The sequence below is a fragment of the Onthophagus taurus genome, chromosome 10 (assembly GCF_036711975.1).
Source record: "Onthophagus taurus isolate NC chromosome 10, IU_Otau_3.0, whole genome shotgun sequence".
In the NCBI taxonomy this organism is placed as follows: Eukaryota; Metazoa; Arthropoda; class Insecta; order Coleoptera; family Scarabaeidae; genus Onthophagus; species Onthophagus taurus.
The window spans coordinates 2,755,372-2,779,545 of record NC_091975.1 but is presented as its reverse complement, the minus strand read 5'-3'; the positions used below and the strand labels follow the sequence as shown (position 1 = coordinate 2,779,545).

Sequence of the window (24,174 nt, the reverse complement as noted above, 5' to 3'; positions counted from 1 at the left end):
CTAGAATCACGGTTGGGGATTAATTACGGACATATTTCTCCTTAACAGACCATTAAGATTGTAGGTTTTATTTAGACAAAGTATTCGATTAATTCTTCGAAAGAGCGACGAGGTCGTTATTTATACGGGCGTTTCGTTTGCCAGATTACGCCCCGTCGCTATCAATCTGCATTTATCTTTTGGGCTGAAACGAGTATCGCGAAAAAGAAGAATAAGCAAATTTAACGATGATCATTCACAAATTATTGATCATTCCGTTAATTATGCATATTAATCATAATTATAAACATTTATTTTAAAAGGAAAGAGTCAACCTGTTTGCGTTTATTGTTATCGAACGTGCTCGCCCTAATTGCCTCGGGGTCGGTAATTACACGTGCAAAACTGCACTAGGACCAAAGTCGCCATCGCCACCGATACGTGCCGCAGTCTGCGTAATTAACGCATATACGGTCACTGTTGATTAAAATTCATAAAACGGACCGTCGACCGCCGCTGCCGCCGGGACAGATCAGTATGCATAGAACATTTTACGCCAAACAGAGTGTATAAATGAGCCGTCAGAGTCGCGCGGCGAATGTTGATTGATGACCAGCGGCGTCGGCGGCGGGCGATCCCCGCGAACAGAATAAGCAATTTCACCGTATACGATCTCAATTTGCGACCGTTTAATTCCAGAAATTCGCCGGTTCGAATACTAATTGAATTTTGTCTCTCCCACAAACATACTCGTCAAACAATGAAATCACATTTTCAGTTCAACAATCTAAATCATCAACGTATTGATCTGACATAAGTAACTGAAAAATATCGAACAGCACCTGTCTTTGTGTTAACGATTAATATTAAAACGCTGCTTATCGAATGAAGCTCTTAAAATAATAACGCCTTATTAGATTCAGCTGCATGTAAAAGAGCTTTCAAATTAGAATGGTTAAACAAATACTGGTGGCGAGAATATTCTTCCTTCCTATCATTTCAATAATAATATTTTGTTGAACTCATTATCTCGCTTTCAGATGTGTTGCAAGATCACTTTGTATTCTGTGGTGATGATCCAACTGCAGTTTTTGTTCAAAATGAAGTAACTGATATTTGCAACCAGGTCTTTCTATTTTAGCAAATATCTGAAATATTAGAAGTGGACATGGACAAACTCGTGGGTCTTGGATTTGATAGACGTGCAATAGTGGCTGGAAATGAATCGAGTGTGCAACAAAGAATGAAAATGAAGTACCCAAAATCAAACTTCTCTCATTACACTGAGAGAAATGGATTGTACAGTGCACTAAAAATATACTACAAGGTATAATACGTTTACTACGAATAGTGACAGCGAGACGAGATTGTATTCAGTACAATAAATATAATGAATATAATACAATGAATTGCTGCATGTATAATATTTTTTCTATAATACGATTCGTACAATCTATTTCTCTCAGTGTATGCATACCTCGGAATGAATTTAGTTATTAATAATGTTTGCTTAGTTTAGGAAATGTAGAGCTGTTCCAAAACCTATAATGCTTCAAATTTTTCTCGTTGGCAAATTGGAGAATGTTGAAGAAGTACTTCTAGATGGGGTATTAAGCAAGTAAGTGATTATTAAGACGACTAATTTAATTAAACATCTTAACAGCTATTAGTATTTATGGTTGGTGAAGAAGATTTGTGAACAAAACAAAACATGTATGCTACGTACAATGGCACGTCAGCTCGATCACATCGTGGTATTCACGTCGGTGTCGCAAGAAAAGACAAATAAGAGTATTTTTAGCGACGTGCCGCGCCCGTATCAACCCTAAAACGTCACGACAACCGTTATGATTTACGAGTGTGACGGAACGGCTGCGCCACGTCGCTTTTCCTCGTACTCTGCTCCTCCGGTTCTTCGTCTCGATGAGTAATGTAATTTCGTAATTGTCACTTCGACGCTATATTACATTTCGAATAATTCTTACAGACAAATTTCAACAAGATAAAATTTTGATTTTAGTGTGTTATCTATTTGGGCTGGATTAACGTCGTAACATGTCAAAACGAAATGAATTTACCGGAAAATTTGTTACATTATCAATATGGTATTATTGATATCGAATATTAATTACAAAATAGATATGGTTTTGATCTATAAAGTTATCTTTGTTAGTCGAAACATAGAGTGTAACCGCGTAGCGTTAATATTTACCGCTTCCTTTGTTATCGGTGGGCCATTAGCGTTGATTAATTCCGTTTATGGGTGTGCGATATGCAAACCAAATTACCTTGATACCGCGACCGCACAGTTTATTATTTAAAATGGTTTATTCATTAGAACGCGCGACCGGGGCATCCTCCCTCGCGCCACACCGAAACCGGGCGATATTTTAGCATAATCGGCTCGAAACCCCGTCCGCAACGGACGTCCCAATTGCGGCCAAAGTTTACGCTGATACGCGAATTTATTGCGGACAAGAGAAATATGATAGTGTTTAAAGCTCGACCAAACAGTTATTATCCGCTATTCTACTCGATGTTAAATTGAATTAAAAAAATTTACAAAAATGTGTATATCGATATATACATATATAACGGAACTCTACATCTAGTGTTAGTTCTAATGCTAGTGTTAATTCTAGTTTTAGTTGTTATTCAGAATTAGATTGTTGTATATTTGTCATTAAACTAAAACTAACATTAGAACTAGAACTTTTTTATATTTAAAAATGTGCGAGCTCGAACGGTACTTAATTGAAAATGCGCATTAAAAGTATTCTCGCATAAGCAAAATCGGATTAAAACTCGGATTGCGGTCTCCGACTTTATCCGTTGAAGCTGCACTTTGCCGTGTGAAGTTCCACTACCGACATTGGTCCGGAAGCTTTTGATCGCGCCGCGCCGCATAATCACCGAGCTTAATTTGTGATCTAAGCGACGGAAGTGGCGTTGAAAAAAGGCGGTAACTTTTCGACCGGAAAATTGTCGACCAACGGGGGGAGAGAGAGACTTTCAACTTAAAATTTTCGTTAATTTACAGGAATTAATGAGTTTTTAATTTCAGCTCTCTGAACGCCAGTCACTTTATTTAACGGCCTTTACTTTCAAACGGAGCGACAGCTTAAAAGGAACCTTACCTTGTTACCCACGATTTAAGACTTTCTTTTCAGTTTTTATCCATTAATGAATTAATATTTTTTTCTTTTGATATGTTGTGGCGTTTGATTCTTTTTTTTTGTTGGTTTCACCGTCACGTAAGAAGTTTAGTGGGTGTTTTTTTTAGGGTGATGGTCCTTCGGTAGCAACTGGAATCGGATAATCCTCGAGGACTTTGAGTTATATGTTTACTGCAGCTCCGGTGGGATTTGGCACATCCGGCTTAATGGTCACTTCGGTTTTTGTTTGAGATTGGATCGACGATCCCAAACGACGCCTTAGAGCGGGATGACAACTTCAAGAGATTTTTTTTTGAATCTAGAAAAATAGAATAATATTATTATAGATAGATTATCCTTTAATTTTAATTTCGAAACATTTCTACATCTCCATCAGTTATTTGCAGAATGCTGAATCGCCAAATCAAACAAACAATTAATTTCAATCCGATTGCAGAGGGAATCAAACGTTTGTGGGTTTACAAGGAAATAAAATTTCATCGCGCCGTTTGATCACGAGGTAACGTCATCACCATTTGTGCACCCCAGGGTATCATGGGGCAGGGCGCACGCACACATGTGTATATAGCGATATGAACACCAAGCGCCAAGCGTTGGTTTGTGAAGCAGAGACCTGCACATTGCATTATTGCAATTAGGTGTCAGTCAGAGATGGGATTGCTCCAGGGCGAAGGCTTTGCCCGAATTTCAACGGTAATTATCCTTTGGATGGATGTCCTTTGAAGTGGAAATTGTCTCTGAATGGCATTATTCCCATGATGACACGATGTCATAATCATATTTGATGATTAAATTATAAAATGTACATGATCAATTTTATTACATACGTAAATAAATTTGTGTGGCTTTGTTTAACAAAACGGATATATTGGGAATGTAGAGCACGTCGCAAAGGGATGACTGTGGAGTTTAGATGATGTCTCTGGGCACCAGTAAAGATAAATAACCCCGCGGTAATTGCGTGCGGAACGCTACCATATTTCATATACGCCACGGGCCATAACTTACGGGGCAATTACTATGAGTAGGTCATTTATCATCCCTTGCTTTCCCTCTGCCAAGGCAGTCAAGGATGGCGAGAACTGCGTTCGAGACACGCCGAGCGCGGGGTTGATAATCGAGATTAAATTGATAAGGAATTTCGCAGGGATTTATCACCGTCTAATCCGTCAAAGTCCCCGACAACGACGACGACGTCTCGCTGTTATGATATAACAACTTTGCAAACTTATTTTTTGTTGATGGGTAAATAATTAGATTAAATGGAAACTAAATAGAATTAACAAATTTGTTTAAGCATTAAATATAATAAATCTAAGAAGGGTTCCAGATTTAGTGGTAAATCTTGCTTCGCATACATCTTATCTATCCCAGCAGAAGTCAGCTTAGAGACTCAATAACCATATATTTCAAAACCTCGTCTTCGGATGGTTTCTGGACGTCGGTAGAGAACATGAACGTAAAATGCAACGACGGGTAACTTTGTCAAGTAACTTGTCACCTCCAGTACACTTTCGGTAATGCAATAAAAGGAGAACGGCTCCTTTAACCTCCCGCCGGAGTGTATTTTTACGTCACTCCGGGGCCGCCAAAATTTCAAATTCCATTTCGACGACGACGACTCCCCGCCGTTACGACCTCCCTTAGAAGACTCTCCTTGGAGGGCGCTATCAATACTCACATTGTAAACTGAGCACTTTCCGGTGTCGGATGACTTCAATCTACCTTTTACGAGCCACACCTCTTTCTGTCGTTTTCTTTTGCGTCAAATGAATAATAACAAGATATTCAAATATTTTAGAAATCGTTATTTCCCATAGAAATATCTAAAATAATAATTTAAATTAAATTCGAAACGAACAACACTCCTCAGGGTTTAATACGATCACATCAGACGTCACAGACATATATAAAAGCACTTTAAAATCCATTTTATCCGCGTTACCTTCGACACGATAAAAGATCGAGTTACCTCAGTGCCTGAAGGGCGGCAGGGGGGTCACAGTATAAGTTTCGAGCCTCTTACAGCCCTCTAAATCCATATACATTACAACCTAATTTATCTCTGAAAAATTCAAGGGAAGAAAATTTAACTCGAACAATTTTTCCAAGACGGACACATCCAGAAGGAGAAGAAGAGATCGCTGCGTCGGAAAAGGGGACGTTCACCTCGACCCTGACGATTCTTGGTATCCGTCATAATTAAGATAAGCGTTAATTGCGTCATCATTCAAGCGCCGCCAGGGAAATCTTATGGGAAGCGGCGTCGAAACGGTTATTACACCTGATATGGAAACGGTTAGCTGCTTAGATAAGCGCGTAAAGTGTGTTAAAGGGGGACGCTGTGGGCATTCAAACATTACCTTTAGATGTAAATCCGCACTCGAAACGACAAAATAACGCAGTAAATTTAAATGAAAATGCAATCTCGATTTCAAAATGTGACTTTACGGTACAAACGTTTTGAAAGAATTACAAGGTACGATCAATCTCGCGTTAAATAGTTTACCAGGATCGATAAGTCACGAGTGTATCGAACAGAGAAACAGTTATTGCGGCAAAAGGGCGATAGGCAACACCTACTCTTCTCTCTACCGGCAGAAAAGAGAACCGGCGGATTGTACCGGTAAATATATAGGCCGCACACGGTAATAAACGGGGCCTGTCGGGTGAATAATTTACAGCGATAAAGACGGCGCGAATCGGGCAGAAAAGGGGGCGTGCGTATCCATTAAACGTTCCGCCGTAAATAATTTAAAGTCCACGTAAGTGTATAATCGTGTCGGGGCCGTACAGCGCCAGATCCACAGAGATTACGCCCGTCCCAGCCCCAGAACGATCTCAATCTGTCCGGAGCACCATGTTACCAACGCCCGCCGAAAGCAACATTTCCACCATATAACAGACAGTTTTTATTAAAACTTCGAAAGATCAAATTATCTTGATTTAAATTTTTAATATCTCCCTTCAATATAAATATGTCCTCTTATTACACTTACTTCCAAATAGGAAATAACACAAGGCTGTTCTATTAAATAAATTATGTACGTTATGGTAACACGTACAAATATACACAATTACTTCTTCTCTTCACTTACTCTTAAATCGAAGTTTAGTTTTTCAATCATCATTAGTGGAGTCTTCTGCAAACAGTATTCAGTGTTTTGAAAGTAGCATGTATTTTTATTCAAACAGTATTTAGGCTTCTACTAGCAACATCTTGCTTTTTGCATTCAGTATCTAGTCTTCCTCAAGCAGTATTTAGACTTTTGCAAGCAGCATTTAGTTTTAATAGTGAGTGCATAAAGAAATAGTCCTAAGACACAGCCTTGTGAAATTCCAGTCAATATTTGCTTGATTGTTGAGTATGCCGCTCCATGTGACACCCTAAATTCTTTTTCAGAAAGATATAGTTCCAGCAATTGACAAGGCTAGATATAGCTCAAGGCTACCAATACAACTCGTATTCATATTTTTCAGGTGAGATGTGTTAGTCCAGTTGGAGATATCTTCAATAAATTTTAGATTAATGCACAATGTCGCTTGATCCATTACTCAACACCTTGAAGAAGTCGGTATTCAAACTTTACCATTGACAGCAAGTACCAATACTTATCATAATATCTCTAAAAATTAAAGATATTATTCAAGATAGAAAAGAAAACTAGTTATTTTCAAATAGGATAGGTAAAATGTGTTGACGTGAATTTAGGTAACGTCGTAATTCATTGTTCTTTGGCTGCTAAAGCTCCCACCAGTGTCGTGGTCGGCAGTAAGCGATCCCAGCGGTCCGCAATTAATCCGTCGAGCCGGAGAAGGCAATCCCGGGGCGGCCACCCTGCGGTGAATTGCTGCGGCATGCGAGCTCGGTCCGCCGGAATCCGCAAGATTCCACCACGACAGTTACGATAATTTGCTCTCTTCACGCCCTTTAAACCTAACCGGCCGTTTCCCCATTTGATATCTTCCTTTCTCGGTTCACCGTCTGCATTTCACCCGCGGCAACTTTATAATCCCCATCTAACATGTTCTTATGAGTTCTTAGTAACACCCAACATTCTCGGTAGTCATCGGGACCTATACTTAAGAATATATGATATTAATAATTTTCGAAAGATTATAACTTCTAAAAAGAATTTAGTAATTTGAAATCGAATAGTACATTCGTGTAAGTGCATTCGTGTAAAGACACGAATGTAGTTAATTGAATGTAATAATTAAGTGCAAAGCAAGCAAGCAAGCATTGAGGGTTGGGGTGTAGAAGGTCCTTTGAGCCCTTTACGGGGCCGCAACTAATCACGGATGGAGTTCGCGAGGGTTAACCCGGGCGCTGACATGGGCCACTCAATTACCGCCGCTTTAATTAGTCCGTGACGGCCCATTGCCAGCTCATTAATACAGGCGGGCGTCGGCGGCGTCGTCGGCGTCCGTGCAGGTAAATCACGGCGGCTCGTGTTCTAGTTCGCTCTCTCTTCCTCTTTCTGGCTCGATTTTCTCTCATTCTCTCCAAGGGCCCAGATGCAAACGTCTCTCGTGTCCCGGGCGCTTAATCGTCGAATTAATTTTAATTGCTGGCAGTTTCCGGTCTGCTCCGGGTCCTAGGCGGCGCCGCGGCGGACCTTATTTTAATTTACTATGCAACGGTTTGTTCTGGTTTCGTGGTGTAATATTTAAGAATGTAAGACTTGGTTGTCTTTCATTTCCGGACGAGTTTATATATATTTATTTGTGGTTTTCCTTTATTTAAAAAGTATGAATGTTTCTTTGTAGTAAAATGTCAAATTAAGGAGCGATTCGTTATGACGTGTGCGAGGGGTGGTGGGTGGTTGGCAAATTTGCAAAAATCACAGACGGTGAAATTGGATAAAGGAGTGAGTAATGATTCCGAAATTTCCAGTGACAGCTTTAATACGCACGAAGGGGATTTTGGTGGCGTGAATTTCGACCGAAACGATGGGCGGCGCAAGCCAACTTTGATCTTCCCGTGCGTTGCCGAATAAATTACGCGAGAGCAGAACCAAAAGAGAGAGAGACTCGCGCATAGGCTCTGATATTTACATTTAATTTTATCGGGAATTAAAACGTTTATTGGCGTATTTGTTTTCGAAAACTGGCAAACATACCGTTTCCATGAATATTTATCAATCAACGGTTTAATATATTTTATTGGCGGTCATAAATTCGAACGTAACATTTCAATTTCGTCGCCCCGAACACGCGTATAACTCTTCATTCGCTGTTAATACAGGTTTTAATTTTGCGATTTTACAATTTTTCAAATATTCTGACCATTTTAATTCAGTTAATAACGTATTCATGATAATTCTCAGAAATTCCTAAGTGGAAGAGTTAATAATAATTTAATTTATGCCGTGGTTTTAATGATTTCCGGACAGGAATAATGGCATCGCAGTTTGAAAAATAAATTACGAACGTCGATAAACGTCACACGGGAAACGATAAATTGGGTGCGCAACGAGAGAAATATGTTTAGAAAGCTGTCCGCCGTTATTCAATAATGCCCTCGGGGGCGTCAGAAAAAAGTGTATATTATCTGGGGGAATTTGCATGAAACGATAATAAATTATGTCGTCGAATATTCGGGCGCGTTTTGAATAAATATCATAAATTCGGGGGGCTTCGTACCACCACCACCGTAAATATTGAGGTAATCGGCAAACGTCAATCACAAATACCGCCAAAATGCATTTTTGCGACCTCGTTTTCGAACGTCCGGCATCAACGACACGCGAATGAAAAAAAAAACTAAATAAACGGAGAGAGCTCGCCCCCGAAAAAAGGAATACAAAAACCCTAACGAGAAAATCCGCATATGCTCCGCGATTTTTTCTGTATGAAGCTCGGTTTCCCATCGACTACCAATAAAATTTAAAAAAAAGAGATCAAATATAAACGACCAACTAAATTTCATCATAAATAATTACTCCGCAAAATTTTACATTTACACTGCTAATTAACACCTCAATAAAAAATTTGTTGATTAAGCGGATTATTTTACGCTGATTATTTAAATACTAAAATAAATTATCAATGTATTATTTTTCTTGATTTAAAATTTTTCTGTTTTGACGGGTATAGTATAGGGTTTCGGGGCGCAAGGATTTTAAATTACAACCGTGACGTGCACGTCAGAGGACAGGATAAGCCCGACAGGCGGGAAAATACGCAAAGTGAAATGCGAAAAAGTTCAAAGCACATACACGTACGAAACATCAAATGCAGGCGCGAATCGCTGCGAAAACTTGCTTATTTACCACCTTTCAACCCCCCCTCATAAGCCCCAAACTTCCCTTCACCCTTCAAAAATCCCCGAGCTTTTCCACACCGAAGGTTTGCATATGATGTAAAAGTAAACCAATCAACGTTTCCTTTTTATTAATCTTTTGAAGTCGCCGATAAATTCGTCCAATAAATTAATAAATAAATTATTTAAAAAAAATAACGATGTTTAATAGCATCTTCGTAACCTGTCTTCTTCAGGTTACACCGAAAGAGCATCACTGAAACCAACCACGTCCTTACAAAGCACTTTGTAACGACGTACATACACAGGGAAAGGGCGCCCATTCTTTTCCAAGGGATGAAACGAGCCCCGACACGTTATGTGTTTATGACGCGTTTGAGTTATTACGTTTTGTGCCTTTGCCGGTGCGGTGGAAACGCTTGTTCTGACAGCGCCGGGAAAAATCAAATTAAACGCTAAATAAATACACGTTCCAACGACGACGTCGACGCTCCAACGAGAAAACCCAACGAAATCACGTTCGATGTTGTTATACGTTTATACGAGGTTCAAAAAAAAATTGAAAAATATTTAAAAAAATAATTAATGTTAAAGTTTGAGTCATTGTATCATCATCAAGGTGGAGTTGTGATTATATAAAATAATGATTAGAAGATTCAATCAATGATTGATTATTATATTTCACGTCTGGAGACGTATAGCTAAAAATTTGGGTTTAGTTTTAGTTCAATAAAAATATGCAACAAGTTAACACTGAATAGAATAACAAGTAAAACTAGAATTAACACTAGACCTAAAACTAGAAAGTATCAGGTTTAGCCGTGCATCTGAAGATACACGGCTAATGTTTCTAGTTCTAGGTCTAGTGTTAGTTCTAGTTTTAGTTTAATAAGAATAATATAAATAATAAATAATCTGAAGGTGTTTTCCACAGGGTTAGTACCATTTTGACACACACCAATAAGCTTTTATGTTTTTTGGTGACATCAAGTTCAATATCTTATTTTTTTTATTGACTCTTCTACAGATCTTTTTAATCGGTAAAGCGTTTTTTCGTGCTAGTTCTCCTCTTAGTTTGCGATGGTAGCAGAAAATCAGGCAGCTTGAAGGCCTAAAATTTGGGAAATTCAAGATAATTATTATTAAATATTTAGAAATAACATTTTTAGAGGAAAATAAATATTTGGTGTTTAACATTGGTTGTTGATTTGAAAAGATTTTATTATTGTTTCCGTTGCAACCAATAATAACGTAAAAACGATAAATAATATAAAGTGATGAAAACGTTAATATTTTATTAACCAAAGGCAATTCCCAGTGGATAATATTAGTACAATAATTTAAACTGTAATGGATGGGATTTTGTAATTCGCAATTTGGTTCGGATATAACAAACGTATAATTTAAAATAAAATCCCAGTTTTAATTTATTTAATACACTTTCCGATAAAACGCAATAAATTAAATTTAATAGCCGTTGACGTGAAATACGCCAAAATTCGCGCACATCGAAATATAATATTAAATAGCAAAGGGGAATTACCGTTGGGATGGCACAGGAACGTATTTACTGTGTATTTATGTAATCAGTTAATCAAAAATCAGGGGGTTAAAACGAAAACGGGCTGTTTTGGACTAATGCGCCAAAAAAGCTTTATTCAATTTGTGACAAATAGATATTCATTAATAAATATGAGAATGCATTGCGCGCTGGGTGTCCGGGGGAAATTAATATATCGCCCGCGTAATAAATATAAAGCGCATTAATTTGTTTAAATTTTAATGCGTCGCTACTCCAAAACCGAAACGATAAATAACGAGGACGGCGGTAATGCGGCGAAATAAAATTTATCGCTTACAGTTTTCCATTTTCAACCCCTATTCGGTAATTATTTCGCACCCTAATTAATAACTAATAAATTTTTGTTTACTGCGTGCCGTTTTCAATAAACGTCGTTGACCCAGATTAATAAATAAATACGAACGTTATTATTACGAAATAATAAAACGCGACAAAATCTCGCTGACTGCAAAACTTTTTCGCAACGGATCGATGAATTTGCAAATTACATAGAAAAACCTCAGTCCTTCGTATTTCAGCCACATATTCACCATCTGTTTCGAAAAGAGAGCCGAATTTCGTACGCGAGATAAATGGTGCAGCACAAAAGTGTTCATTTCCATTGCCACGATGGAAATGTGGGAAAAGGAGCTGTACAGAAATTTCAAGAACCCGAAGGAATGACTACGATTGATTTGAAAAATGTTCATGGATACGAGGAATGCCAAAAAGGTAATTTAAAAAAAATAAACTTAATTTATTATAGATACTAAATCAAATTCCAGAAAATACACCCCCAATCATTTTAATAAATCCAATCCGAAAATACATTATTAAATATTTAATTATAACGTTTTTTATCATTTTTGCAACGGTAACGATATTTACAATAATCACGCCACAAAATCCAGTTTCGAAAACGTTCAAAAATGTTTTCCACATTCAATCAAATTCAGAACCGAACATATCGCTTTCTGAAATAACGAAACTCATCTCGATGTACACCGAAAATATCGATCGCTGCATAACATCGGGGAAAGTTGATGATTGTTGCGCTATTTTCGCTGAACTCTATGACGGTTTTACCATTGAAGCGTGTAATATCGATACGATCAGATCGTTATTAGGCAATGCAACGAAATGGGACAATGACCAAACTGAATCTTTTTCCATAAACAATAACATTACTTTAGATGATTCTGATGATGCTGATTTTATCGATTCGGACACAAAAATCTCTGATATGTTAAAACCGGTTATTGAAGACGATAGTTTGAATTTAGAAGGTGATGATATCGCGATTATTTTAAGCAATGATAAGATTATCAAAAAAGAAAAGTATTTATACAAAAGAGAAATTGATTTAAATTTTATGCAAAACCAGATAGAGACTCCTCAAATTAATTTTATTGGAGATAAAGAAAGGAAATTTAAAATTGTTGATTCAAAAACGGCACAAGAAAATATCCCAAACACCATCGTAACATCAACTCAATGCGTCCCATTAACCCCTCATCCATCATATCCTTACGATCCAAATCCGAGATACGCAGAACTCCTCCCAATAAATAGAAATCCTTATATTATGCCTCCAACTTTTCCATACTCTATGAATCCTTATTTTTCCATCCCACCAATTCCACCAACTCAATACCAGTACAACCCATTTTACATCCCTCAAAACCCTATACCCACCAGCATCCAAGCAACGAATCCCTCCGGACAATTTTTCATTTGCAACCCAGTCCCAGCACCATCAACGAACCATCTAACTTCAATCCCGGGGGTGGAAGTACGACAAAGCTCGGGGTTAAGTCTTCAAGATTTAGTTGATGATGTTGCCGAACCCCACAGCAACAAAACAAGAAGCTCAGATTTATGTCCATCCGGCAAGGTTCTTTGTGGCGATGAATTAAAATGCATCAAAGAGTTCAGAGTATGCGATAATAGAGTTGATTGTAAAGATGGTAGCGATGAAGTTGGTTGTTCTTGTACTGATCGAGTTGGACCGTCAAGAATGTGCGACGGTTATTATGATTGTCCCAATGGAGAAGACGAATGGAATTGTTTTGGGTGTAGAAAGAACACGTTTAGTTGCGATGATTGGAATGATGATCGAAGGGTTACTTGCATCCCAATCGAGCAAAGGTGTGATGGCATCGTTCAATGCAGAACGGGGAAAGACGAAGATGATTGTGCGATTTTATCAGAAAATTTCGGAAAAACTTTGGTGAGTTTTCATAATAACTAATAACACATTTTAATTTATCGTTTTAGCCAATGTATAAAATTTCGAATTCTGCTGGGTTCCTTTACAAAAATTACAAAGGTGTTTGGTACCCAGCTTGTTCTAATAGTGAGATATGGGCGATTAGTGCTTGCGATAAAGAATCTGGTCCAAACATTTTGTAACATTCTTCATTAGTTTTTAATACATAATACTTAAAAAAATTTTTTAGATCTCCAATAACCCACATGGTTCCAACTCATCATAATTACGAAGGCCAATACATAAATCTAATTAATAAAGAAGTCGATTTAGTAGATTCTTGCATTCCAGGATTTGCAGTTTACGTCCAATGTCCATCACCAATTTGCGGTAAAAGAACCATGGGGAAACGGCCTTTTCGCTCAGAAGAAGATGATGATGATAGCCATGAAGATTCAATATCAAGATTTCGACCTCGTCATCAAAATAATCAATCATCAAAGTCATTAACATCGAGCTTAAATGAATCTTTATCTGAAATATTAGGCGTAGTTGGGGGAAGTCCAAGTCGACCAGCAGCTTGGCCGTGGGTCATTTCAATGTATCGCAACGGTTTCTTCCATTGCGGAGGTGTTGTAATAAGTGAATCTTGGATTTTAACAGCTGCTCATTGCGTAGATAAATACGCTAAATATTATTTTGAAATTGAAGCGGGGATTTTAAGGAGACTATCGTTTTCACCGATGCAACAAACTCGATTTGTTACTCGAGTTCTCATCCACGGTGCTTATGATCGGGCGGTATTAAAGAATGATTTGGCGTTAATTAAAATCGATACACCTCTAAAATTCAATAGATATGTTCGTCCAATTTGTTTACCATCGGAACATACTGCAGGAAGAAATTATTTGGAAGCACCACCACCCGGAACTCTATGCACCGCCATCGGATGGGGAGCCACTTTTGAACACGGACCAGATCGTAACAAAAATCTCTTTAATAATAAACAATTTTCATTTAAAAATCTTTTTTAGCTGATCATTTAAGAGAAGTCGAACTCCCAGTTTTAAAACACTGCAAATACCCCGATGATGAAAGCGGACAAGAAATTTGTGCCGGCTTCGTGGAAGGAGGAAAAGATGCTTGTCAAGGTGACAGCGGAGGTCCTTTTATGTGCCGAAATCCAAACTCTCCAGATCAATGGTACTTAGCTGGTATAGTTAGTCACGGAGATGGATGCGCAAGACCTAACGAACCGGGGGTTTACACAAGAGTTTCATTATACATAGATTGGATTTTTGAAAATATCCGATCAAATCTTCATTTACTAAACATCCCCTTATTAAAATGTCCAGGATACGAATGCAAAGCTACGAAAAAATGCATACCAAGAAAAAACCATTGCGATAAAATGGTGGATTGCTTGCTGGGCGACGACGAACGCCAATGCAATCCTTCGAAAAATCCCGAATTATTCGGGCAAGCGATGAGCCGCATGATATTGCAACACAACTCGAAAAGCGAAGTTAATAAATTAAGCGCTGCCGAAGACACAACGCTCGGCTCGACTACATTAATAACAACGACCACAGAAACTCCAGTAGCGTCCGCCGTTGGGGTACAAGATCCTATCTCTACATTTAAAATTGAAACCAGCCAAACCGAAACCGGATTATTTTCAACTATATTCGAATCTTTTCGTAGTACTTTAAATACGGATGAGAATCTTTTTAGCAATACAGAAATTACAACAAATAATGCAATTACAACAGAAAGTATCATTGAAGATGTAACCACCGATACAAATGATAAAAATTTGACGTCAAAGGAGAAATATTTTAGATGTACCGAGTAAGATTTTTTTTTAAATTGTTATATTTGAAAAATTTATGTCATGTTACTACCAAATTAAGCGGTTCGATTCGATCAACAATGTATAACAGTGTACTTATATTGTATTGTAACATAAATACTTTGTTTATTGGAGTCCCATAGGTTTGCTTTGCATTTTGATATGCCCGAATTAATCTACTTAACTAAAATCGCTTGCGGATAAGATTCTGCATCGATTTTATATCACTAGAGATTGAACAGCTTGGCACAACTTTTGGCAGTTTATAATAGTAGAGGTCATTGACCTTCGTAAACAAAACTAACCTTACCCAATCTTTTTTTACCTGGAGGTCAATCCATTCTGTTCTAGGGTATGGCATTTAGTACGCAACTTCACTCTTCAAAATGAAATGATCTGTAAAAGAAACGCTGTTTACATACTATCCTGATTAAGACTATTTTATCAAAATATTGCATTTATAATTTTCTTTATTATAGCATACTACAACTAATTCCTCATACAAGAAGATGTGATAAATATATTGATTGCGAAGATGGAACTGATGAAATGAATTGTACTTGTGTAGACTATTTACATTCCTTTTCTAACGAATCAATATGCGATGGAATAAATGATTGCGCCGATTTTTCCGATGAACAAGGTTGCGGTAAGATTTGTTTTAATAAAAATTTGGAAATACACAATAAATGATGCAATAAAATATAAAATTATATCGATTTGGACACGCTGTTTGGCTCGGCAATTACGAATTATTGCCCATAGGCTATTATAGTATTCATGCAAAACGTAAATTGTCAGCTTACGGTTGGAATGTTTCGGTGTGAATTTAATAAAATTGGTTTTGCTTTATTCCGATAATACGTTTATTTGGGGCTGAACGAATAAACAAATTATCGTGATTCAAACAGCGTTTACTACCAAAAGTTTTTTTTTAATGTTTGTTTAACACAAAATCAATTTTGGTTTAGGTGAAATGTGCGGACCGAATGAATTTCGTTGTCGAGTATCGTCGACGTGTGTCGAGGCCAGAAAAAAGTGCGATTCCATCCCGGACTGTCCGCATAACGAAGACGAATGGGACTGCTGTAAGGCTGAAATAAAAGCCGACCCGGCGTAATAACGGAAATTTATATATCAATTTGCATTTCCAGTCGCCCTAACGGACGCCAACGTTCTCCTATTAGACGAAGATTTACGCCCCCATTTGAATACTAAGGGCATCGTCACTTTTTACCAGAAGGGCCGGCAAACCTGGACGCCAATCTGTTTCGATGAGAACAACGAAGAATCCGAAGAAGAATCCATCGCTTCACAAATTTGTCTTATGTTAGGTCTAAACGATTACATTGTTTATCGGCAAACCCAAGTCGAAGAGAAACCTATGCAAATTATAAATGCAAACGGTGATTTACTTGGGGAAAAAATCGAAATTAACGATACAAAGTTTTGTGATGGTTTTTATTTGAGATGTGCCGATGATACGATTTCTGGTGCAGATCTTGAGTCTGTCGCCGATATCACAAACGACTTGTTCTCGATGGCATGGAATGTGGCAGTTTATGCAGATGGCGAATATAAATGCACGGGCATTCTACTGACTATGAAGTGGGTACTAACGTCGGTTAATTGCTTCCACGGAATCACCAAGTAAGCTCATCTTTTATTTATTTCTCGAATACTTATTGTCAGCAAAAGATTTATACTGTATTTTCTAGGGCTCACTCCTATTATGTAACCGTTTTAGCAGGAATTGGAAGATCTCTTTTGAATATTCAAGGACCGCATCAACAAGAGCGATTAGTAGTTTATTCCACCATAATCTTGTATTCAGATGGTGTCATGTTGAAAGTGGACAAGAAATTTGATTTTACACGATACGTTCGACCTTTAAGCATACCAACAATGTATTAATTATTTACATTTAATTTTTATAACTAAAAAATTTTTTGTAGAAGAGAAATTTCAAAAATATCGCACCATAAATGTGTGGCAGTTGGAAGAGGTCAAAATAGAATGGAAACGGTGCTTCTCCACATGACAAATAATTGTACATCTAATTCAAGGTGTTTCAAAAGAATTTCACCAATTAAAGAAAATTGTCAAAAATTTCATTGGAGTGGAGTCATCGTTTGCGAATCAAAATCAGCCCTCTACCCAATATCAATATATCAAGAACTATTAGGTTCATGCGGTTTTACTCATTCTTCTCCATTTACAGCCATATCGTTATACAAAACTGCGATTAACAAAATTATTGAAGATCCAAGAGACGTCATTGTATTTCCTCCAATTTGCGATGGATTCCGATGTTCTTTAGGAAATTGTATCGATACAAAAAAACTTTGCGATGGAATCGAAGATTGTCGATCGGGAGAAGACGAACAGGAACCAATGTGTTCAGGATTATCGTTTTTAAAAGACGAAGAAAAACAGTGTGACTCACTAAGTTTAAAATGTAACAACGGCAAATGTGTCCGGAAATCGGTTTATTGCGATCGAAATAACGATTGTGGCGATTACTCCGATGAACCGGACATTTGTAATTGCTTCAACTACTTAAATTCAACTCAACCGGATAAAGTTTGCGATGGAATTGTTAATTGCGAAGATAAAAGCGATGAAAATCCTGCTATTTGTAGGTGTACCGAGAAATTATTTAAATGCAATAATGAATGCGTACCATTAGAAATGGTCTGCGATGAAGAAAAGGATTGTTCTGATGGAGCAGATGAACAAAATTGCATATCTTTAAGAAGAGTGAGAAAAAAGTACGTTTAAATTATAGTTTTTGGGTAATTGTTTCATATCGATTTCCATTTTTAGTGAATCAAGCGTTCAGGGAGAAGTTACAATACGAACTAAAGGAATTTGGCATTCAGGTTGTTTCTCTAGGAACATGACCAAAGAAGAGCTTACAGAAATATGTCAGAATTTAGGATTTTCAAATAGTACAGGTTCTTATGAGAAATATCCAAGCGAAGCTGTGGAAAAACTTTCTCCTTCACCTATTTCTAACCGATTTGACATAGTTTGGTTACATTTTAATCCTAAACTTAGGTTATCATTAAGAACTGGCCGTGATGGGTTAATTCGTTTTGATGAAACTAAGAAATGTCCAAGATTATACATCCAGTGTAGCTTAATTAACAATTAAAATGGAATCTTTGTTTTTATTTAATCGCCTTTTACTTTTCTTACCTATTTTAAATTTTTGACGGTAACACTCACTTTATAGGTTACTTAATTTCATCAACACTACAGATTACTTACCGATACCATTTTAAAAATTTGATGCGACATCTATTAAATAGATGTGAAATTATATACTCAATCAATCTAAATACTGTTTACTAATTTAAAATTAAAAATAAGTTATGTTTAATGTAATTTAAAATTGATTTTTTTTTATTTTTGATAAATAAAAATTTAAAATAATCTTAAAATTGTTGCAGTTTCCTGTAATCCCAATTAAATACCACACACCACACCGTAGCATTTGACGTTTCAAAACATTTAGGTTAGTTTGTCATAACCTATTTCTCACCACGTTTTTATCATTAAATCGCTTTTAATCCAATAAAAATGGAATATATGCAAGAAATTCAACCTGAAAACATAAAAGGACAAATGTAAGAATATTATTCCAAATCAATAAATAATTTATTAATAAAAATAAATTTTTTCAATTTATTAGATTATGTTGCGAATGTGGAACAGCAATCGATCCAAACCCGACAAATATGTGCGTAGGTTGTTTAAGAACCCACGTGGATATAACCCAAGACATTCCAAAGCAATCGACCTTGTATTTTTGCCGTGGTTGTGAAAGATACCTTCAACCTCCAGCGGAATGGGTTCATTGCGCTTTAGAATCAAAAGAACTCATGACAATTTGTTTAAAAAAGTTAAAAGGTCTTAATAAGGTTAAACTTATTGATGCTACATTTATTTGGACGGAACCCCATTCGAAACGGATTAAAATAAAATTAACAGTTCAAGCTGAAGTTATTGGAAAAGCTGTTTTGCAACAAGAATTTGTTGTTGAATTTACTGTAAATCATCAAATGTGCGATAATTGTCATCGTTCGGAAGCACAAGATTATTGGCGTGCTATGGTTCAAGTTCGACAAAAGAGCGAGAATAAGAAAACGTTTTTTTATTTGGAACAATTAATTTTAAAACATAAAGCGCAAGAAAATACTTTGGGAATTAAACCGATTCATGAAGGAATCGATTTTTATTATGCAACGGAAGGTCATGCTCGAAAAATGGTTGAGTTTATTAATTCTGTACTTCCTTGTAAATATCAACATTCAAAAAAGTTAATTTCTCATGATATTCATTCGAATGTTTATAATTACAAATTTTCTTATTCCGTTGAAATTGTCCCCATTTCAAAAGACAGTGTTGTTTGTTTACCAAAGAAATTAACACAACAATTAGGTGGAATCTCTCCAATTTGTTTGGTCTATCGGGTTACAAATACTGTTCATTTAATTGATCCAGCTAATGCACAAAGTAAATTTGTATTAATTATATTAACAATTATTATATTAATTTTTTTTTAGTTGCTGAAATAAATAGTACAATTTATTGGCGATATCCATTCAATTCGATTTGCAATCCAAGACAATTAACAGAATTTATTGTAATGGATATTGAACCTATTTTGGAAAAAGATAAAAAATATTTTCCTGGTCAAGGAGCAATATCAACTAAGCATGTCCCGGCTGATGCTTGGGTCGTTAAAGCTTCCGATTATGGGATTGTTTCTGATACAATTCATACTCGCACTCATTTGGGGCATGTTTTACGAGCTGGAGATTCGGTTTTGGGGTAAAATTAATTAAAAAATTAATAGGAATAGCATTTTAATCATCTTTTTAGTTACAACTTACAAGATTCGAATGTAAATGACAACAATTTCGATAAATTAGACTCAAAAATGATTCCTGATGTAATATTGGTTAAGAAATTTTATCCCGATAAGAAAAAGAAGCAAAGAATTTGGAAGTTGAAACATATTACAATGAATGACGAGAATCCGTTTCAAATCGATAGGGATAATAGGTTCTCATTTTTTGTTATTATTTTTGTATTGTGTATTATTTTTAAATTTCGTAGGGATTATGACGAATTTTTGGATGAACTTGAACAAGATCCGGCTTTAAGACAGAATGTTCATATTTTTAAAGATTCAACAAAAGTAATTCCAATCGATAGAGATGATATCAGTGAAGAAAACGATGGAAATGGGATTACACTCCAAGAAATGTTGGATGATTTGGTTATTGATGATGTTGAAATGGGGGAATAAATTTATTCTTTAATAAATTAAAGTTTATTTTATCTTTAAATCATTTTTATTAAGTTTATAAAATGTTCCTTACAATAGCTGCGAAACGTCAACTGTTAAGTATGTTGGAACTCGCGAACACACTTGTTTTGCAATTAATATTCAGCTGAATTGCCTAATAGACCCCATACATAACCCATAGTTGTAAAAACTCAAAATTGCTTAACTAATTTGTGTTGTACTTAGTGTTAATTCACGGGTGGTGATATATATTGCTTCTCTAAATATTGTGTCTTGTTTTTATACCAGGAATTTCATATAACTCGCAATATATGAATACAGCAACCATGATTACGAAACTACTGTGCAGTTGCACTGTCCCACATAAAACGCAACATAGCTTAATAATACAGGCATTGGGTAGTACTGCAAAGTAAAAGTTTTCCTTGGAAAAAGGTGACGTTCTTATGATAACCCTCAGTTTTTGGCCGTCTTAAGACACGCACGGCTAAACACGAATGTTTCTAAGTCTAGTGTTAGTTCTACTTTTCGTTCAATAAAAATATACCACAATCTTACGCTGAATAACAATTAACTAACACTAGATCTAGAAACATTCGGATTTAACCCTACGTCCCTCAAGACGGCTAAATACAAATGATTCTAGGTCTTGTGTTAGTTCTAGTGATAGTGCTAGTGCAAAACTAGAACTAGAAACATTCGGGTTTAGCCGCACGTCTCTCAAGACCGCAAATGATTCTAGGTCTTGTGTTAGTTCTAGTGATAGTGCTAGTGCAAAACTAGAACTAGAAACATTCGGGTTTAGCCGCACGTCTCTCAAGACGGCTAAATCCGAATGGTTCTAGGTCTTCTGATAGCTCTAGTGATAGTGCTAGTGAAAAACTAGAACTAACACTAGACATAGAACTAGAAACATTAGCCGTGTATCTTCGGGTTTAGTTCAATAAAAATATGCAACACTAGCTTTCATTGTCACTTTCAGTGCACTAAAGCTAGTTTTTTGGACCTTACCAAGGCTTTTGATTGTTTGTCACTCAGTTTTAATTTGCAAATTATATGCGTACAATGTAGCTCCAGAAGCGTGTAAATCTTACATGCAGAAAACATGTGAAATTTAATTTTGCTATGTCTAATCCTGGAAGTATCACGAGTGGTGTTCCCCAGGGTTCAATTTTATATAAATCAGGAATGGAAGCCGCAGTTTTACAAAATTTAATGTTCATATCGGCAAAGCATTGACTTACTAGTAATAATTACACATGGACAGAGTGGTGAGTCTTTAAATTCGGAGAAGGGAATCAGATTTCTTGGTGTCCATGTGGATCCTAGATTTACATGGAACTTCCATGGGGAACTTTTAGCTTCTCGTTTGAATTCCACTATCTTTCTTTTGAGGCGCCCCTCGGAGTTTTCTTTTATTGAAGTACTGCGTATGTATACATGTATATTTTTGACCTGGGAGATTTTAACGAATAAATTATTATTATTATACAATTTCCAAGAAGTCGATGCGCGAAAATAACCTTTTACTACGAACTGAATCCTTTATAATATTTGTTTCATAATCAAGAATAAACGAGATATATATTTTAAATGAATTTATGCCTTTCTAATGAAAATTTCTATTTTATTCTTTTTCTTCATAGACCATATGGGTAGTGTGGCGACCAAGAACGAGTCCCCCTAACTGCACAAATAAATTAAATCGGTGCTGCGTTTACGAAATGAACGGCCATCGAATAGAACCACACAACCATTTTCAAATGTTGAACAGTTATCCGCGCGTAAATAGGGCAAACGAAACACCGCGCGTAAAATGTGCCGTTGCTGTGGCCGTTTCCGCTTCATCGCATTCTGCAGTCTCAAACAATAAATTTAAAACATTTAAAAATAATTCTTTAAAGTAAATGTATTTTTTTTATTTATATAGTTACTTTTACCTACATTTGCCTCTCTCGCGTCATCGTGGTAACCAAGAGTAGCAACAATCTCGATTAACATTTTATTAGCGACGCTCATTTACGGGCCTCGCCGCTGTCTTAAGGCGTTGGAGCTCCTCCTTCGCGGCCATCCGATGAGGAGAGCATATTGGGCGGACAACGACCCAAGAAAACCGTTTCGCGTTGCTTGGAATGTTGTCTCTTTCAGAATGCACCACCATACGGCCCGATTTTATCTAAAAACTATATTATTAGTAACAAATTTTTCGTAACCTTAATTTTCAATTAGGACTGAGATCAAAGAAACCTCACGGCCTTGATACACGAATAATTATTTTAATTGTGTCACCGTTTTGTTATAAGTTTTCTTTAATAAAATTCTAAAGAAAAGATGTTTTATTATCGAGAAAGTACAATAGTTAATTTTAGATTGAGGATTTCTCTTTTAGTTTTTCATTAAAAGATGATTGGAAATTGTAGGATAACTTTTAATAAAAATATTTAAAAAGAAAAATAAGGAAAAAGTAGACAAGAATTTCCACGAATGTAAAGCGCCCGGACCAGTTTATAAAAACTTCGACATTTTTCTTTGCTCTGCGGCCAGGTAAGCGATTTTGAGAAAGTCCACAAAGCGCAAAACAGCACCAGCAGGTGATTTCACTCCGAACGGCGTCGAACGTGGTCAATGGTATGTCCTGAAGAACCATTGTGAACGTGATAAAAAGATACGTGACCGTTGAATGTTGCTCCAAAGTCGAATTTTCTAGAAAAAAAAATCTAGAAGAAATTAAACAAAAATTATAGCCTTACTTAATTGGATTATCGCTCGGCTTCGGTGGTTTGACCCCTTTAGTTTTTGGTGCAAGAAACGCCTAAGAAATGAAAAATCTAAGAAGCAATTAACTTTTGAGAAAAGGATTAATTTTTTAAAAATTTGCCATGAAAAGATATTAATTTAGAAATATCTCAAAAAATTAATCACTTCACTTTTCTTTTCTAATTTCATGTTATAGATTATGAACTAATATTTCAAGGATCTTAAAAAAATCTGAATACTTCTAGGCTTATTCCCAAGTGTTAACTCAATGGTTTTCATCTCAATAGCACCAACGACATAAGTAAACATTTAATTAAAATTAATATATTGATCCCCCACAATCTTGATTATTGTTTTAGATCCATGGTAAATACTTTTTTGACTTCCTTCCATTTAAGTTATGAAATCAATAGTGAAACAAAGAATTATAATAGATCTATAAGTTAAGGAGTTAGTTTTGAGTGAACCAGTTATCAGAAGAATTGCTTTGGCTTTTGAGCTGATCGTTAGATAAGCCACGTAAACGTTGGTTTAATTTTTGTTGAATATTACTCAATTAAGCCGAGGTTGCTTGCAGACTAGGTTCTGCAAGTGATATGATGTTAAAACAAAGCTGGACGATGCATTGCAACATCCCAGCAGATATAAACCTGGACTGATTGAAAATGTGAATGTTTAATTATTAATTTGTTAATTGCAAAATTCTTCCTTTATATTTTAGGTGGTTCAAGGTTGCCTTGTAATTAATTTTTGTTTGTTACATAAATGTTTTAAATTTTTCTAAATTCAACAATGTCGTCAATTACCTTTACTACCGGATTCTTTATTTTGTCAAAACGGTATCTATCAAGGTGTCGTTGTCGTCGTCTTCAAGTGAGGAAATCCACGGAATAATAATAATGGACACCGCTGTCGTATCAATGACTTCAAGTCCGCACAAATAGCGATCGCCACAGGAACCCGTTCCTCCTTGTCCCCACTACAGGGCTACCACTCTCTTACACGCACAACAGGTAAGATGCCACCTGAGCCAGCAGTCTTGAGCTACCAACCGT

The 24,174-nt window shown here is 36.4% G+C and overlaps 2 protein-coding genes and 2 long non-coding RNA genes across 7 annotated transcripts in view; 2 read left to right on the top strand and 2 right to left on the bottom strand.

Annotated features, from left to right (window-relative positions):
• LOC111428415 (uncharacterized) overlaps positions 1-18,294 on the bottom strand; it is a 109,198-nt gene extending 90,904 nt beyond the window's left edge. For all 4 annotated transcript variants that reach the window (XR_011641547.1, XR_011641546.1, XR_011641544.1 and 1 more), the window contains exons 1-3: positions 18,244-18,294; positions 15,353-15,438; positions 3,117-3,453 (exon numbers count right to left, since the gene is read on the bottom strand). This is a non-coding gene — a long non-coding RNA (uncharacterized lncRNA). The remainder of the gene's footprint in view (positions 1-3,116; positions 3,454-15,352; positions 15,439-18,243) is intronic.
• On the top strand, positions 951-18,218 carry LOC111428212 (serine protease nudel). Its single transcript, XM_023063652.2, has 12 exons — positions 951-1,597; positions 11,521-11,713; positions 11,767-13,211; positions 13,259-13,389; positions 13,441-14,171; positions 14,225-15,041; positions 15,522-15,691; positions 16,014-16,130; positions 16,197-16,692; positions 16,761-16,949; positions 16,998-17,813; positions 17,869-18,218. Exons 2-12 carry the CDS (start codon positions 11,575-11,577, stop codon positions 18,197-18,199), a joined length of 5,382 nt encoding a protein of 1,793 aa, XP_022919420.2. The 5' UTR covers positions 951-1,597; positions 11,521-11,574; the 3' UTR covers positions 18,200-18,218.
• Positions 18,295-18,551: 257 nt separating the features above from the next.
• On the top strand, positions 18,552-20,402 carry LOC111428411 (60S ribosomal export protein NMD3). Its single transcript, XM_023063913.2, has 5 exons — positions 18,552-18,674; positions 18,740-19,563; positions 19,614-19,881; positions 19,933-20,115; positions 20,170-20,402. Exons 1-5 carry the CDS (start codon positions 18,628-18,630, stop codon positions 20,360-20,362), a joined length of 1,515 nt encoding a protein of 504 aa, XP_022919681.2. The 5' UTR covers positions 18,552-18,627; the 3' UTR covers positions 20,363-20,402.
• A 2,278-nt stretch (positions 20,403-22,680) lies between these two features.
• On the bottom strand, positions 22,681-24,143 carry LOC111428414 (uncharacterized). The gene is made up of 3 exons (XR_002708066.2): positions 23,926-24,143; positions 23,113-23,174; positions 22,681-23,065 (listed from the first exon to the last, which is right to left on the bottom strand). It is a non-coding gene; the product is annotated as an uncharacterized lncRNA (long non-coding RNA).
• Between the last annotated feature and the right edge of the window lie 31 nt (positions 24,144-24,174).

Excerpts from the sequence above, each read along its gene's own strand:
- LOC111428212 (XM_023063652.2), top strand. The coding sequence starts at position 11,575 with ATGGTGCAGCACAAAAGTGTTCATTTCCATTGCCACGATGGAAATGTG. Across the intron at positions 14,172-14,224 it reads TTTTGAACACGGACCAGATC|CTGATCATTTAAGAGAAGTC; the intron begins GTAACAAAAATC and ends AATCTTTTTTAG. Across the intron at positions 16,131-16,196 it reads CGAAGACGAATGGGACTGCT|TCGCCCTAACGGACGCCAAC; the intron begins GTAAGGCTGAAA and ends TTGCATTTCCAG.
- LOC111428411 (XM_023063913.2), top strand. The coding sequence starts at position 18,628 with ATGGAATATATGCAAGAAATTCAACCTGAAAACATAAAAGGACAAAT. Across the intron at positions 19,882-19,932 it reads GCTGGAGATTCGGTTTTGGG|TTACAACTTACAAGATTCGA; the intron begins GTAAAATTAATT and ends TCATCTTTTTAG. Across the intron at positions 20,116-20,169 it reads CAAATCGATAGGGATAATAG|GGATTATGACGAATTTTTGG; the intron begins GTTCTCATTTTT and ends TAAATTTCGTAG.